General features: G+C 47.9%; 1 protein-coding gene across 1 annotated transcript in view; it reads right to left on the reverse strand.

The window, feature by feature from the left end:
- LOC116839678 (hyaluronidase-4-like) overlaps positions 1-2,064 on the reverse strand; it is a 33,622-nt gene extending 31,558 nt beyond the window's left edge. Inside the window, exon 1 of the mRNA XM_032805780.2 lies at positions 2,001-2,064. Coding sequence (XP_032661671.2) covers positions 2,001-2,017 — 17 coding nt within the window. The 5' untranslated portion in view covers positions 2,018-2,064. The remainder of the gene's footprint in view (positions 1-2,000) is intronic.
- Positions 2,065-14,541: the final 12,477 nt, after the last annotated feature.

Consider the following 14,541-nt stretch of genomic DNA (forward strand, 5'->3'; position numbering starts at 1 on the left):
AGTGGGTTTTAGCCCATGAAAGCTTGTGCTCAAATAAATTTGTTACTCTGAGGTGCCACAAGGACTCCTCATTCCTTTTGCTGATACAGACTAACAGGACTACCACTCTGAAACCTGAAGGAATGTAGCTGTCACACTGGGGTTTGGTTATTTATTGCTCATCTTGTTTCTCCGCAGAGTGTTCTTTTCCAGGGGAACATTTCCTTATACTTCATTGTATTACTCCCCTTGCTCTTGTTGTGAGCACAGTGATCGCTCTCCAGAATCACCAGTACACCCATGTACAAGACTCCAGTGATTTATCAGCCAGGTTACTGGGGTGGGCCTCATCTGGAAGATCAGACGAAAATCCTCTGCTTTTGATGGTGCCTGATTTTGGAGCCAGGTTTAAAAGCACCTGCAGAGCCCAGTGACCAAGCAGAGTGACCAAGAAGTGGATGGATTTAGAATGACGTCTTGGCTACTGCCATGAGTTAGAACAGCACCAGGACCATCATTAACTGCAGAGAACTCCTGGGCTGAGTTCTGCACTCAGTCCCACCCCTGCAGCCCTGCTGAACTCTAAGCAGCCGTGAGGGCAGAAGTTGTCTCAGTAGCTGTTCACTTCTGGATGAAATCTGCCCTAACCATGGTGGTGAGGCCCAGATCGGTTTTGAACTGGGCACAGGAACTGCAGCATGACTCAGGGCCTCTGCACCTGCAGCAACCAGGGACGGCCAGGCCCCCCCAGTGTATGGGATGAGGCTGGGAGCACAGTTTGCAACTGGCCCTTATCTTTAAAATGGGCTTAATTGAAACCAGGGAGCTGGAAAGCAGTGCCTGACCTGTGGGGCGTTCCACAGCCTGATCTGACTTCTGCCATTTGGCCCTGTCCAGCTGTGGCTAACCAGATCCTGTGATGCCTTATGGCCCATCCCCTGTGTCCTGTACCTACAGACAAAACGTACCTTCTGCTTCTCTATGCAGCCTGCCTCAACCACTGCATGGGCCAGCACTGATTGGACATGCAATCAGTATCTTGGCTTCATATAACCATCCAGACCAGCCATAGGTCCTCCAGCAGTGAGTACCAGTGAGAACTCTCCCAGCTCCAGCATGTTCTCCTCGAGAACCAGCTGTTCTTTAATAGATTCCATTTCTGTTGAAGGTGTTTGAGAAAGGCTAACATGCCCCACCACCAATTCTTCACTGGGGCAGGGCTAGCCTGGGGCTGTGAGACAGCACAGGGATTTTCTGCCACAAAGTTGACTTTGGTGTGAGGTGTTAGGATCAGGGCCTGTGTCACTGACTGCCAGGGATACCGGAACTATTTGTACAGTGGGGATGCTGAGAGTCATTGAACCAAACTGTAAACCCCTATCTAATGGAAACCACTTCAAGCCAGGGGGTGCAGTAGCACCCCCAGCTCCAGCACCTATGGATTCTCCATGTTTGGACCAACCTCCAAACCTCATTGAGGTCAGTGGCTCCATATGCTGGATTGGGGCCTTAGCTGTGACATTCCTGGCTGGATTGAGGGCAAGCCACTTAAAGTGTTTCCAATATAGCCCCAACTCAACAGCAAGTTGCAATGGACTTACCCCCTTTCATTCTGGAACACAGAACCCCCTCCTCCCCCAAGTCAGGGTCGATCCATCCCCCTACCCAACAACCGGCTCCTCTGGGGAAGGGGATGGGTGGGCGGTGACAATGGGGAATAAGGGAGGACCCCCCCCCGGAGATGGCAGCTGAGTGTCTGGCTATTGCACCTTCCACAGACACTAACACAAACTCCCAAGCTGAGGCTAGCTGGGTTTTGTGTCTGTTCTGGCGGGGGTCCCCCCGCTGCAGTCTCTGGGGTTTAAGGCTTTGGAACAGGGGGTCGCTGCTCCCCCAAAGAAAGGACCCGGGCCAAGGCTCGGAGAGAACCGGATCCGCGCCCCCAGCCGGGCTCTGCGGAGGGCTCGGACATCGCTCCCACCCTCAGGGGCAGGAGCGTGGTCGGGGCACGCACACGTTACCTCTGCCGCCGCCCCATCTCTTCCTCCGGCTCCGGGGCTCGGCGGAGCAGGACCGCGCGCTCCCCTCTCGCTGCCATTCATGCCGGCCTCGGCTACCTGCGGCCGGCCCCTCACCTGCCGGCCACGCCCACGCGCTCCAAGACACGCCCACCTCTAGCCCTCACCTGCCTGTGAACTGGTGCCTCGCCTTCTTTTTCCTGGGGGTGGGGGGAGTGTTCTGCGGCGCCTCCATCTGACACCTGCAATAGAGTCCATGGCAAATGGGAGAGCCTGCTCCTGAAGGGGTACGGGGGGCTCCCGGGGGCAGGAAGGGTTGCAGAGAGGACGGTCGTGTGACCAGGGAGTTTAGAGGGAGAGGTAAGTAGCTCTCCTTAGGCAGAGAGCAGCGACGGGGGGAGGGAGGGGATGAAAAGGTAGCAAAGTGGGTGCAGAAAAGGCTGAGCGTGTTTTGCACACTGATACACACACAGGCTGGCCTAACCACTTCAGTGCAGAGCAGAGCAAAGGAATTGTAGCCATTAAGTCAAGTTTCTCTGCTTGTGACCTGGTGGAACCAGCTGACTTTGTAGGCAGGGATGCAATGTTGCAAACAAGTGATTCACAATTCAAGGAAGGTGGAGCCTGTAGTTTGCTCACAAATTGCCAGCCAGGACTGTTCTTCTGGGACTTTCTAGTCCATGCTGTGTGATTGGTCACTTCACTGGCAAAGCATTGTTTGAATGACCTTAAACAAAATTGATACTGTTTTGAGAAGAGCTTGTATGAATCCTTCTGGGAATTAAACTGGGATAGGAGTGTCACCTGCTCATTCAGTGTGTGTTGCCTCTCTCTTTAATAGCTGGTTCTTAAAGATAATGGCCTGTTGCCACCAGCTAATTCCTTAAGGTAAAGTCTGCAAAATGACACTTGGGTTGTACAAAGCTGTCCTCTTCCATCAGTGGCGCTGGAAACCTGTTTTGGACAATTTGATTGTGTGAGTAAAGGGCCTGGCCAGATGTTGGGTTGTGCGCTTTCAGCTGAGTGGCGCTGACTATAAACACTTCACAGAACAGGCTTTCTACCTATTTGAGTCATCTCCCTGCTCCCAAGAACAAAGTGGGCAGTTGGAGGGGAGTGGAAAGTATCCAACTGGCTGAGGAGAAACTCATTGTCCTGGGTAGGTTCTTGGGTCACCCAGCAGAGTCATTTCACTTTCTCCTAGCTCCTTATCTGTCCTGTTTTCCCCACTCTTATTCCCTGTAGTGTAGACCAGGACCTGGTTAATCCACCTCTCTGAGAGGCAGGTCAACAGAATAATTCTTCCATTGATGGAGCTGCATCTACAGTGGGGGTGAGGCCAACCTAACTATGTTGCACAATGCACAGAATTTGTCACTGCCCTGAGCAATGTAGCTAGGTCGATCTAATTTGTAGGTGTAGGCCAGGCTTAACTCTCTGACCTTCAGCAAGTCATTGAACTCCTGCCTTGATTTCCCCATCTGTGAATGGGGAGTAATACTTCAAAAGGCTGTTGGGAGGAGTAATTAACGTTTATAAAATGCTGAGAGTAGTAAGGAGAAAAGGTGCCAAGTGAATTAAATTAAAAGGCATTTTAGCCATTCTCAAGGCACATCACTGGGTCCAGAAAACAATGCAACACAGAAAAGAAACTGTGATTTTAATCAGCAACTGATCGCTTGAGCACTCACAGCTACAGCTAAAGCACTGTAGTTTTAAGGTTGGGAACTGCCCTAACTACACATCATTTGAAAGGTGGAATCTAATTTTGGTGGGGTTTGGATATAACATTCACCTAATGTTCTTACCACTCCTGTCTCTAAGGATTTCCTAATGATATCGTTGTCCACCACCCTCACTTCAAAGTATCCTTACTGCCTCTCCTTCTCCAGACTGCTTATTGTTGTGTTACCATAGTACCTGGGAACCCCAAGTATGGGCCAGGACCCCATTGTGCCAGGCATTGTACCAAAGCAGAACAAAAAGACGGTCCCAGTCCATTCTCCAAAGAGGTGGCTTGGGAACAACATCCCTGATTTAAAGAGTCAATAGGACTTTATGGAACTTCTCAACAAGCATTAAGCCAGATCTGCATCTGCTGTAAATGGGCATACCTTCATTGACTTCAGTGCCGCTCACCCTTTATACATATCCTTTTTAGGGACAACTCTATTTCTCTGTATTTATTTCTCACTTACCATCTGTTAAGATTTACATGCAAAAGAGACCGTAGTTCTGCATTGCTCTGCCTATTGCATAGACACTCCTACTAATGCAAAGTGGGTGTAAAAGTGTTACCATTCTGATTGGTTGTTCTGGTGTCAATGGCTGCACAAAGGTCAAGGCAGTGGTGAATTGAGCCCAGGAATTTGGATCAATAAAAGTTTCCCTGCTTCAGATGCATATGTCCCAGCTGAAGTTACCACAATCTATTTACTACATTTAATACTATAGTTAATTGCTATGGTGATTATGATGTCACAAGTGTAGGATCATGATATTATAACGGGAATAAACAGCTGCCACAGATGAAACTCTCATAAAAGAAAGGACCCTGTTTTCATGCAAAGGTTGAACAAAAATTAAAAAGAGAAGAAAAACAAGACTGAGTCAGCAGGATTGTTTCTGTTTCTCACCATTTTTTTCCGTCAGGAGTCCTCAAGTCTTTAAAGAGGAACTTTCACATTTTACTATATAAATACAGCTATCTATGTTAATGTGTCTCAAGGCTTTCAACGTCCTGTCCACTTCTGAAAATCTGGACCTATGCATTGGGCACCCAACACTTGAGGCACCTAAAATTAGAACCTGCTTTTGAAAATTTGATCTCTAATCTCTCCATGGCTCCATTTCCGCATTTGTAAAATGGCCATAGCCTCTAGCTGTCTGGTTGTTGGGTCTCTGATTTATCACACTGGTTGGGTTGCCCAACATCCATTATTACAAGGGACATCTCTTTTTTTTTTTTTTTTTTTTTTTTTTTCATCTCTGTACAACAAGATTGGGAGTTGCTGAGGGCTTAAAAAGCAGCAAGAAATATCTCTGGCGAATGTAGGTGAGTGCTGCTTCTTATTCTTAATAATGATTTTGAAATACAATGTTGGCAGCCCTACACCTCAGTAGAGAGCTTTGAAATTCTCGAGCAGGACACAACAGCAGGTTTTCATGGAAAACAGTTCTATGGCGCCACCTGCTGACACAAGCACTGCAGACAGTACAATGATCTATTCGTGGTTTTGGCCGTGTTCTGTTACATTTTAAAAACATTGTGTTTAGAATTATTCCTGTCTCTTCACATCATGGAAGAGAGGGATTGCATGTGCTGTCGTGGTGCCTAGCAGGCTGCTTGTGGACCGACTGTTTATTGCAGCACACCTGTCTGAACAGAACCTGAATGGATCCATTGATGTGCTAAGCTCACTGTGACGTTCAGATGAGCAATTGTTACAAAAATTTCAAGCAGCTTAGAACAGTCCTTTTATGAGTGTATTTACTTAAGAACAGAGTTCTAAAAAAGGAACAGAGACAGATAACCACAGGGCCCCGTCCATCCTCTTGGGACCAGGCAGGGTGGGGCTGCTGCAGCTGGGCTAGATCACAGGCCTGTGGGACAACATTTAGCAGCCCAGACATGCATTTCCATCCTGGTGGGCTCATTTATTAACATGGGCTCATCATCACTGTTTGACAACGAGATAGTTCATCCTTTTCCTGACCTTGCATTAATAGAACAGGCTGACCCCGCTCATGATGAACAAGGTTCAGCCTAGAAAGACGCTCTTCCCTTACATCCAGAAAGGCCTGGAAAATGAGATCCTTCAGGGTAGTAGAACATAGTTGGCATATCTGGAAAACAAGAACACCTGGACGTACCCAGGCAGGGCTGGGAAAGGCCCTGGATGATGCACCTGGAAAGAGAGAATGTGGGCATTGGATAAAGGTACTTGTTAGCTTTGGGGAGGCTTTGAAACTGTAACTGTGTGCTGAGGAGTGTATGGCCATTCTCCTTGCACCTTGTCTGGGAGTAAAGAGGGTTACAGTCTTTGGGATTTAATCTCAAGTGTGAATGATAGACCAGGAGCAGTCCTGTCCATTCAGAGCCCCTCCTCGTACTGGAACTCCATGTTGTTCGGTGGAATGCACCCATCCTCAAGGCAGAAAATATCTTACAGGGAAAGGGGGCTCTTATGTGGCCAGAAATGTACCACTGCTGCTTTTCCAGTGTGGCCTGATGTAGCCAGGCACTTTCTTGTGGCGTGTCAGTCAAATGAATCGCATTGTTTGAAAACTGCTGCTGTGCCTTCCAGCATTCACCAAAGGGTTAAGCCCCTTCTCCCAAGCATTACAAACCATACCAAGAAAAAGAGTGTGGAAGGAGAACTGTGACCAGTAGTTTGTGGGGCGGGGGGGGGCGGTAATTTCTATTGAATGGTGCAGGAGGTGTGTGGGGAGAAGTGCAACATCCATGCATAGATAGCGGTGATGAACCAAGTCAAATAAAGCTGTGATTAACTTGGATTGAAGAGGGATGATATGCAGCCTCTTGAATGGATGTAGATTTTATTTTTGCCATGTCTCATGAGAGAGAGCCCCACTGATGAGAGCCAGCAGCCCAGTGTGGGAACCATCTGCCTGCTGGGCACCTGCTCTCACTTGCCTGTGTGTAGGAGCTCTCTGGAGGACCCAGTGCTGGAAAGGCTGTCTGCTGGATAGATTTTCTGCATCTCAGGACAATAATGGTATTGCCTACATTCCTCTTTCTCAGTTATAAGAACATAGGACTGTTGTTGATCTGATCATTGCTCCATCTCCTCCACTGATGGATTCTGAGGGTAACCAGTACTAGTCACTGCAGAGGAAGCTGTAAACTTTCCATAATGGACAATTCTGTATTAACAAATCTAAGGACTTGTCTACACATGGAGTTGTTCCTGATTTAGCTCTGTGTGAACACTTTTATTCTGGAGCAGTGATCCTGTGACATTGCTCAGAATTCTTGCCTTGCAGCTACAATGGCCTTGTAGTGGGGTGGCTGTCCAACTCCTGCAGAACAGGGGTTAAAAACAGCCCTGAAGATAGCTGTGGCTGGGATTAAAGGAGTTAGAGCAGCTGAGGGAGTAGCTGACCACAGGTGTAGCCAGCCCTATCAGGCCACAGCTGGCCCTATAAAAGGGCTGTGAGCCATGCACTGAGGAATCTCACTCTGGAGTGGGAAGGACCTAGCTGCTGGGGAATAGGGTACCTGGAGCAGAGCAGAGCAGAGCAGAGCAGAGCAGTGCTGGGGAAGGGCAAGAGGACCTGGAGAGCTCCAGCCTGGCAACTCCCCAGGCTGAGGCCTTGATAAAGGCCTGTGCAGGTACTGGGGCTACAGAGGTGCAGCCCAGGGTTATGCAGAGGCAGCTGGTCTGACCCCCTTGCCAGTGATGAGTGGCCATTACAGACTGCAGTCTGCCCCAGTGATGGGGCTAGGTGATGACTGGCAGTGGCCCCTGAGGCAAGGTGGGCTTAGAGGATTGGGGGTTCCACTGGGAGGGGAGACCCAGACTGTGGGGGTACTACTGGGACAGAACCCTGAGGTAAAAGGGCACTGGGGTCTGGGAAGGACACAGGGCCTGAGGCAGGTGAGACATGGGCCAGCAGAGGGTGCTCCAGAGCTGGAGTTGAGCTAATTTCCAAGACAACCAGCAGGAGGCACCACATCAGTGAGTTGTCCCTTCTCTGTAGGCCCAAATAAGATAGATTGCAGAAAGCACAGGAGGGCGTCCCATTCTTTGCCGCCTCTTGCGTGGCTAACATCATTATCCTGTTGCTAATGGACAACCAGATTAAAAATGTGCATAATAATTCCTTCTCTCATCTCTCCAACCTGGTCAAACTGAATCTGAGAGTGGACTGTCTACCCCCAGGGTAGAACATCTCACCTGTCCTGTGTTGCATGACCATCCAGCTGGGAGCCTTCATTGGACTGCAGCGTCTGAAACAGCTGGATCTGTCTGAACACAATTTAGAATCCATTCCACTTCTACCTCCAACCCTGCAGTATCTGAACTTGTTACACACAGTATTCTGAGGCTGGAACCCAAGGTGTTTACTAATCTGCTCAGCCTGAGAATGCTCAGCACGGATGAGCTGCTACTACAAAAATCCCTGTAGCACATCGGTGGCTGTTCCTGAAGGAGTCCTGTCCCACCTGGGAACCTGACCCTGCGTTCTCTCAACTATAACAAACTGACCAGCATGTCACAGAACGTTCCAGCTGGCTTGAAAATCTTTCTCTCCTTTACTCACATATCACAAGGTGATTTTGGAAACCTCGCCAATCTCCAGACATTGGATGTGAAGGGGAACTGCAGATGTGACCACGTGCTGAACCTGTGTACAGAGTGCAATGGTTCCTTCCATACAGACCCCGATTCCTTTCTTCCCCTGAGGACCCTGGAGGAATTGGTGCTGTTGGACAGTTTCTTGCATGAACTAGATTCTTGGTTATTTCAGTCTTTGGGGAACTTTAAAGATGCTTAACCTGACTGATAACTATCCCTCCAACACCATCTCAAGCAGCATAGCATTCAAATGGCTCACCAGGCTCCAAAAGCTTTTGTTATCTTTTAATTACCAAAAGAAGTACACCTTTACAATGCTCAACCTGACCCAATCCTCCAATACTTGGAGTCATTGCAAGAACTGGAGATCAATGGGTTTTTCTTCCAATTGCTCACTGAAGAGGACATGCAACCTTTAATGGGGCTAAAGAATTTCACTGTTACACCTCAGCTTGAACTTTATCAGACATATTGAGATGTCAGTTTTTAGCCATTTACCTAGATTAAACTACATTGATCTGTCAAAGAATAGTATCACAGAACCGAACAATAGGAATGAGTTCAGGACATCTGGGGAACCACATCTCCTGGGCTTAAGCAGGCAACTGCTTGTGTCAATAGACACAGAAAGTGACTTTGAAGAGGCAGCAACAAATGCAAAGTTTGCTATGAACTCCACCAGTCTGGAAAATTTTTAACCCAGTTATCAGAATTACAGCAAGATTTTCAATTTAGAAGGAAACAATCTTGTGGCTGTGAAAACAGTGATGTTTAAGAACTTGATTTGCATTAAGTGTCTTGACCTATCACAATATAGCATAAGTCAGTCTATAAATGGGTTGCAGTTCACCCACTTGAACAACTGCCTCATGCTTGATCTTTCCTACAATAAAATCAATTTGTACTTTTGAAACTGCCTTTACTGAGCTCCCCCTCCTGGGGGCCTTGGATCTCCGTTACAACGGTTACCACTTCTTGATGCAGGGTATTGGTCACAACCCAAATTTCATAACTCACCTCAAATCTCTGTGGTACCTTAGTTTGGCTCATAGCTCTGTTGATTCTATTTGTAATTTGGTTATCAGCAGCACCTCCTTAAAGGTTTTGATGTTCAACGGAAACCAGTTAGAGATGATGTGAGGGGATGAAGATATCTACCTTAGGTTTTTCCAGAATCTGACCAATTTAATCAAGTTAGATATCTCCAGTAATCACTTGACGGGCCTCCCTTCACAGATTCTTGAAAACCTGCCTAAGACTGTAAAGATCTTTGTGTGTTAGGAGCAATCACATCACTTTTTTTTCAACTGGACCAACCTGCAGCTTCTGCCTAACCTGGAGGTGCTGGACTGGGAATGATCTCCCCTTCTTGTCCTGCCACAGCATTCCCAGGAAGGCCAAGCTTCGAAAGCTGTTTCTGAGCAAAAACAAGACTGGCAAAGAAGTATTTGCAGATACTGTCTATGTGTCCATGCTCACTCATTTGGACTTAAGCTACAATTTGCTCCAAAATATTGATAGGAATCAGTTCACAGAATGTCTCCCAAACCTGATGGAAGTGGACCTCAGATTTAACCCACTGTGCTGCACGTCGATTTACTGTTTGAATACATCATCATTATGAACATCACAATACCCAGCCTGACTAATGAAGTCACCTTTGGCTCTCCATGTGAGGTAAAGGGCAAGAGCATCTTCACCCATGAACTGCTTTTCTGCTCTGAAGACTCTGTCTCACTTTGCCAGTTTGGGTTTTCTGTGCTTTTCACCTTGGCATTCTTGGCTGTGCCTACAGTGGAATGCCTCTTTGGCTGGGACCTCTGGCACACCTTCTATCTGTGCTGGCACATTTCCGGGCATGCTCAGTGAAGAAAAGTAGTGCAGAAGAGGTGGAATATGATGCCTTTGTGGCTTTCAACAAAGATCAGAAAGCTGTAGCTGACTGGGTCTATAACAAACTCAAAGTCAGAATGGAAGAGAGAGACCTCGCTCGGTTCAAATTTTGTCTTGAAGAAAGAGACTGGATTCCAAGAAGATCCTTGATGGAAAACTTGTGGGATTCAGTCCACAAGAGCAAGAAAATAATTTTCGGGCTTTCCAAGTTCCAGTCCGTGAGTAGCATCCTGAGAATTACCCTTCACCTGGCGCAGCAGCGGTTATTGGAGGACAAAAAGGATGTAGTGGTGTTAATTCTGCTGGAGAAGATGCAAAAGAAATCCAAGTACCTTCAGTGTCAGAAATGTCTCTGTAGGAAGACAGTCTTGTTCTGGCCCGAGAAGCGCTGTGGGCAGCAGTATTTTTGGGGCAAGTTATGAACAGTATTGGGCAAGGATAACCACAGGTTATATAGCAAAAAATTCAGCCAGAGCTTTTAAGATGGACAAGTAGAATTTAATTTTTTTTGGAGTGGGGGGGAAAAGTCCTCTTTGCTGGATCCTATCAAGAGGGTCATAAAATATATGCTGTCCCACATATGACCATCAAAAGATTTTGCACAGAAAGATGATATTGATCATTTAGTTAAGATTTCAAACCCGATCTGAGGGAAGTTAGTATTTATTGGGGAGAACTATCTACCTACTGACGAGAACCAGGACTGACACACCTGACTGCTAATATTAATGAGATGCTGTGTCTCCGCATACACTATTGTGCTGGGAAGAGTGCAAAAATGCCAGACTGCCGTCAAAACAATAAACACACGAACTCTACTGGATTATAGCCAGGGCTGGGGAAGCAGAGGTTACTATGCCACAGTGAGAGCTGTATGGGCTCAAGGTTGGGGAATGCTTGAGATTTTGGACTCTAGTTGAGTGCAGGGAAGCAGCAGTATTACTGTGCTCCAGTAAGGGGATGGGTCAATGGCACTAGGCTCTGTGAATGATTCTGAGCTGCAATAGTGGGAAGCAGCAGACAGATGATTCATTAATGGTGAGTTGGGGAAGCGGCAATGCTACATGTCTGCAGGTGTTGAGGGTAAAAGACGGTGGCTGGTACCATTTTACATATCCCTATTGGTAGAACAAGGGCCTCCATTGTCCCATGGAGTCCTACCTGGGTAGTGCCAGTTTTCACGGGGAAAAGACTAGAGAGTGAGGGTGGAAATCCTTTTGATTCCATGCTTTGAGGCTTCAGTAGGGTTCAGACACAAGGAATATGAGGTATCTGATGTGTACGTGGTGCTGTAAAGCTTGGGACACCTGAATCTCTGCCAGAGGAAAAGACCGTTAAATACAAAGAACTCTTTTGCTACTCTGATGCTAAAAGCCCGACATAATGAAGTGCATAGAGGTAAGACTGCTGCTCCATTCATAACTCTCATTTCTGTGCCCTGGTGTCTTAGAGGATCTCAGATCAGTACAGGAAACCACTTTTCCAAACCAACTGTATTGGACTGTGTGCTGTGCCAAGGAAGAAACTCTGTCCTTAACTGTACATTTCCTGGTTTAGGTTGGTTCACGTCAGCCCTCCGTATCATCCTTACCGATTTGTACAGTATAGTGGGATGAATGGGTCTCACCTGTCTCTCACATACCTCATATCAGCGCCATAACTTCCTTTCAAGTCAAACAGTGTGCAACGATGCCTGTGCATTTTAATTGCCTTTGTAGATACATATTTTAAAGCATGAAAAAGATCAATTAAAAAAAGACCTAAGCTCAAGCTGCTGTGGTGCTGATCTCCTCTTGGGGGTTTTGTGCATTGGGAAATATTATGTAGTGAGCATTAAGAAGAATGCTTAAAACTCAGGGGAAAAAATGGAAATATTTCTTCCCTGACCAGCTTTATTCTAACTGTGCTAAACTTGAGCATGTTGCTGACTCGCTGATTGTTGCTTTGGAGCCTTTACCAGTTCAGGATTGTAATGTGCTTTCAGGCAACTGAAGACTCCTGCAAGTTGATATTTTTAGTATCCCCATGAATAACTTCCAGTGGAAGTGCGTGTGCATGTGTGTGGAGGGGATGTGTGTGGAGTGAAGCCATTGCAATGGGTGAGGGGACTCAGGCTCAGCCTTCTAGACATCCCCGGCGTCTGCTGCATTCCAAAGAGGAGATAATGGGTCTACAGAAGCAACAGTAGCAATACCCCCAGATGATGCTAGCACTTGAAAGGCTGCTTTCCTGTATATAAAGCAAGCCTGATGCTGCCAGCTTTTTTCTGCCACTATAGGGCTAGCAACTTACTTTGTTTGTTTGAAATGAAAGCAGAGTCTCACATAACTGCATGACTCCATGAACTGGGGCCTTGAGGAAAAAACAAAGCAAATCCCCAAGACCATGAGACTCCCAATAACATCACAAGCGCTGCCAGCCCTGTAATCCAGCCCTGCCCATCTTTCTCCCTGCCCCGGGCCGGAGTTTCTCTCATCTCTCCTCCCGGGGGAGTTGTGCCCTTTGAATCTCTTTCTCACTGCTTGGGGAAAAGCTTTCTGGTGCTTTCCCCGTCCTCCTTCATAATAGCACCCTCCCCCCAGCCTTCCAGTCACTCTAATACCCCCCTCACAGCCCTTCCCCTCCAACTACACCATAACCTCCACAATCTTTCCCCCTCACAGGTCTTCAGCCCCTGCCCATACCCCACTGAACTTCACCTTCCCTCCAGACACCTCCACCCATCCTTTACCACCCTTCACCCTCTTTTTCCCTCTCCCCCTCACAGCCACCCCAGCAGCTCACAAACCTTCCACCCCTTTGAGCCTTGGGTTGCGGGGGCCTCTTCCTGACCCTGCAAGCTTGAGTTTCAGGGGTGAACAATCCCTTTGAGGAGGACTAGAGTCTCTGTGGATCCCTCATCTCACTGAGGTGTGAGCTGGGTGCTTTGTTGGCGATTTCATGGAGAGGAATCTGTGCTCTAATGAGAATTGGCCGTGGCAGCGGTTGTGACACAGCCCTGTCCTTTTAGGGGGCGCACAGGTTGGGATAGGTGCACAGGGACTGCAAAGCCCTGCACTGGGTGAGCAGCCCCTCGGGACAGATTCCTTTGCTCTCCTCTTACCATTAAGGATACACAAACTTCCTCCTCATTTGCCAGCACTTGCCAGTGTGCCCCATTGACTACAGCCCAGCACCACAGGGATCAGCTAAGGGTCTGCCCGCCCCTCCTACTCCATGGGAGAGCGCTGTCCTTTTGCTTCGGGGGGAGATATACCTACCAATATAAAGGGGTCTTACCCCACTATAGCTTATTCCTCTTCCGTATGTCAATAAACAGGGCCTTAGAGTAATAACAGCAGGAAAGAACATAAGTAAAGTCCCTGAGACAGGGCCCAGATTTGTAACATCAGCTGTCTTGATCTCACTCTGTGGGGAATGTGCTGCCTGCCTTCCTCCCAAAGCATCCTGGGATGGCTGCTCTTCCCCAGGAGGAGGGCAAGTCAGAGAGGGGATCCACCCAGGCAGGCCAGTAAAGAGAAATTTGGGGCCCCAGTACAACATGTTCATTTGGCCACCGCCCCCCCGCCCTCCCGCTCCCATTTCACTTTATTTACATAGACTTTGTGAAAGCTCTGGACTCTGGTACAATTGTCTCCTTTCCCCTCCTTCTCTTCAGCTCTGCCTTGGCTGGAATTTGGGGGAGAGATGGAGTGTCTCCTGTCATCATCAGACAGTCACTAGCCCCAGCCAAAATCATGTCATCTGTGAAGAAATAGCAAAATGAACCTGGTGTGTTCCCAGAGCAAGGAACCTGTTCTCTGAATTGCCCAGTGAAATACAGACACAGCTGTAAGAACCCTGTGTTCTGGCCCTTTAAATCTGCAGCAGGAGGCCAAGCAAGAGAGGGGCTGGGAAAGTTCTAGGCAGAAGTTTTGCACTGAAGGAGAGCCACACAAGGTAGGTTTAGGGCTCAGGGTGTTTCCCTTATTATAACAAAGTTCCTTGTTGAGTACTAGAAGAAAGTCAGGCCCTTTGTGATTGCTTTCCATTGTCACATGCGTAGAACCCTCAGCTGTCCCTGTTACTGGGCCTGTGCTGGTTTGGAGAGACTGTTCTCCCTGGAGGGGCTGGGAGACCAAGGAAGGAGGAGCACTGATGGGCCGACAGCACTGATACTATCTGCAACGAGGTAGGGGAACAGCATGTTTTGAGGGAGATGGGGACTAGTTTGGAGGAGAGGGCAGCATGGGTTTGAGAGAAGGGGGACATTGAAATGGTGAGTGGGCTGCATAGGAAAAAACTGGTTCAACTCCCTCACACACACTGGCACCCTGTCCAGTGGTCCT

The sequence above is a fragment of the Chelonoidis abingdonii genome, chromosome 16 (genome assembly GCF_003597395.2).
Source record: "Chelonoidis abingdonii isolate Lonesome George chromosome 16, CheloAbing_2.0, whole genome shotgun sequence".
Classification (NCBI taxonomy): Eukaryota; Metazoa; Chordata; order Testudines; family Testudinidae; genus Chelonoidis; species Chelonoidis abingdonii.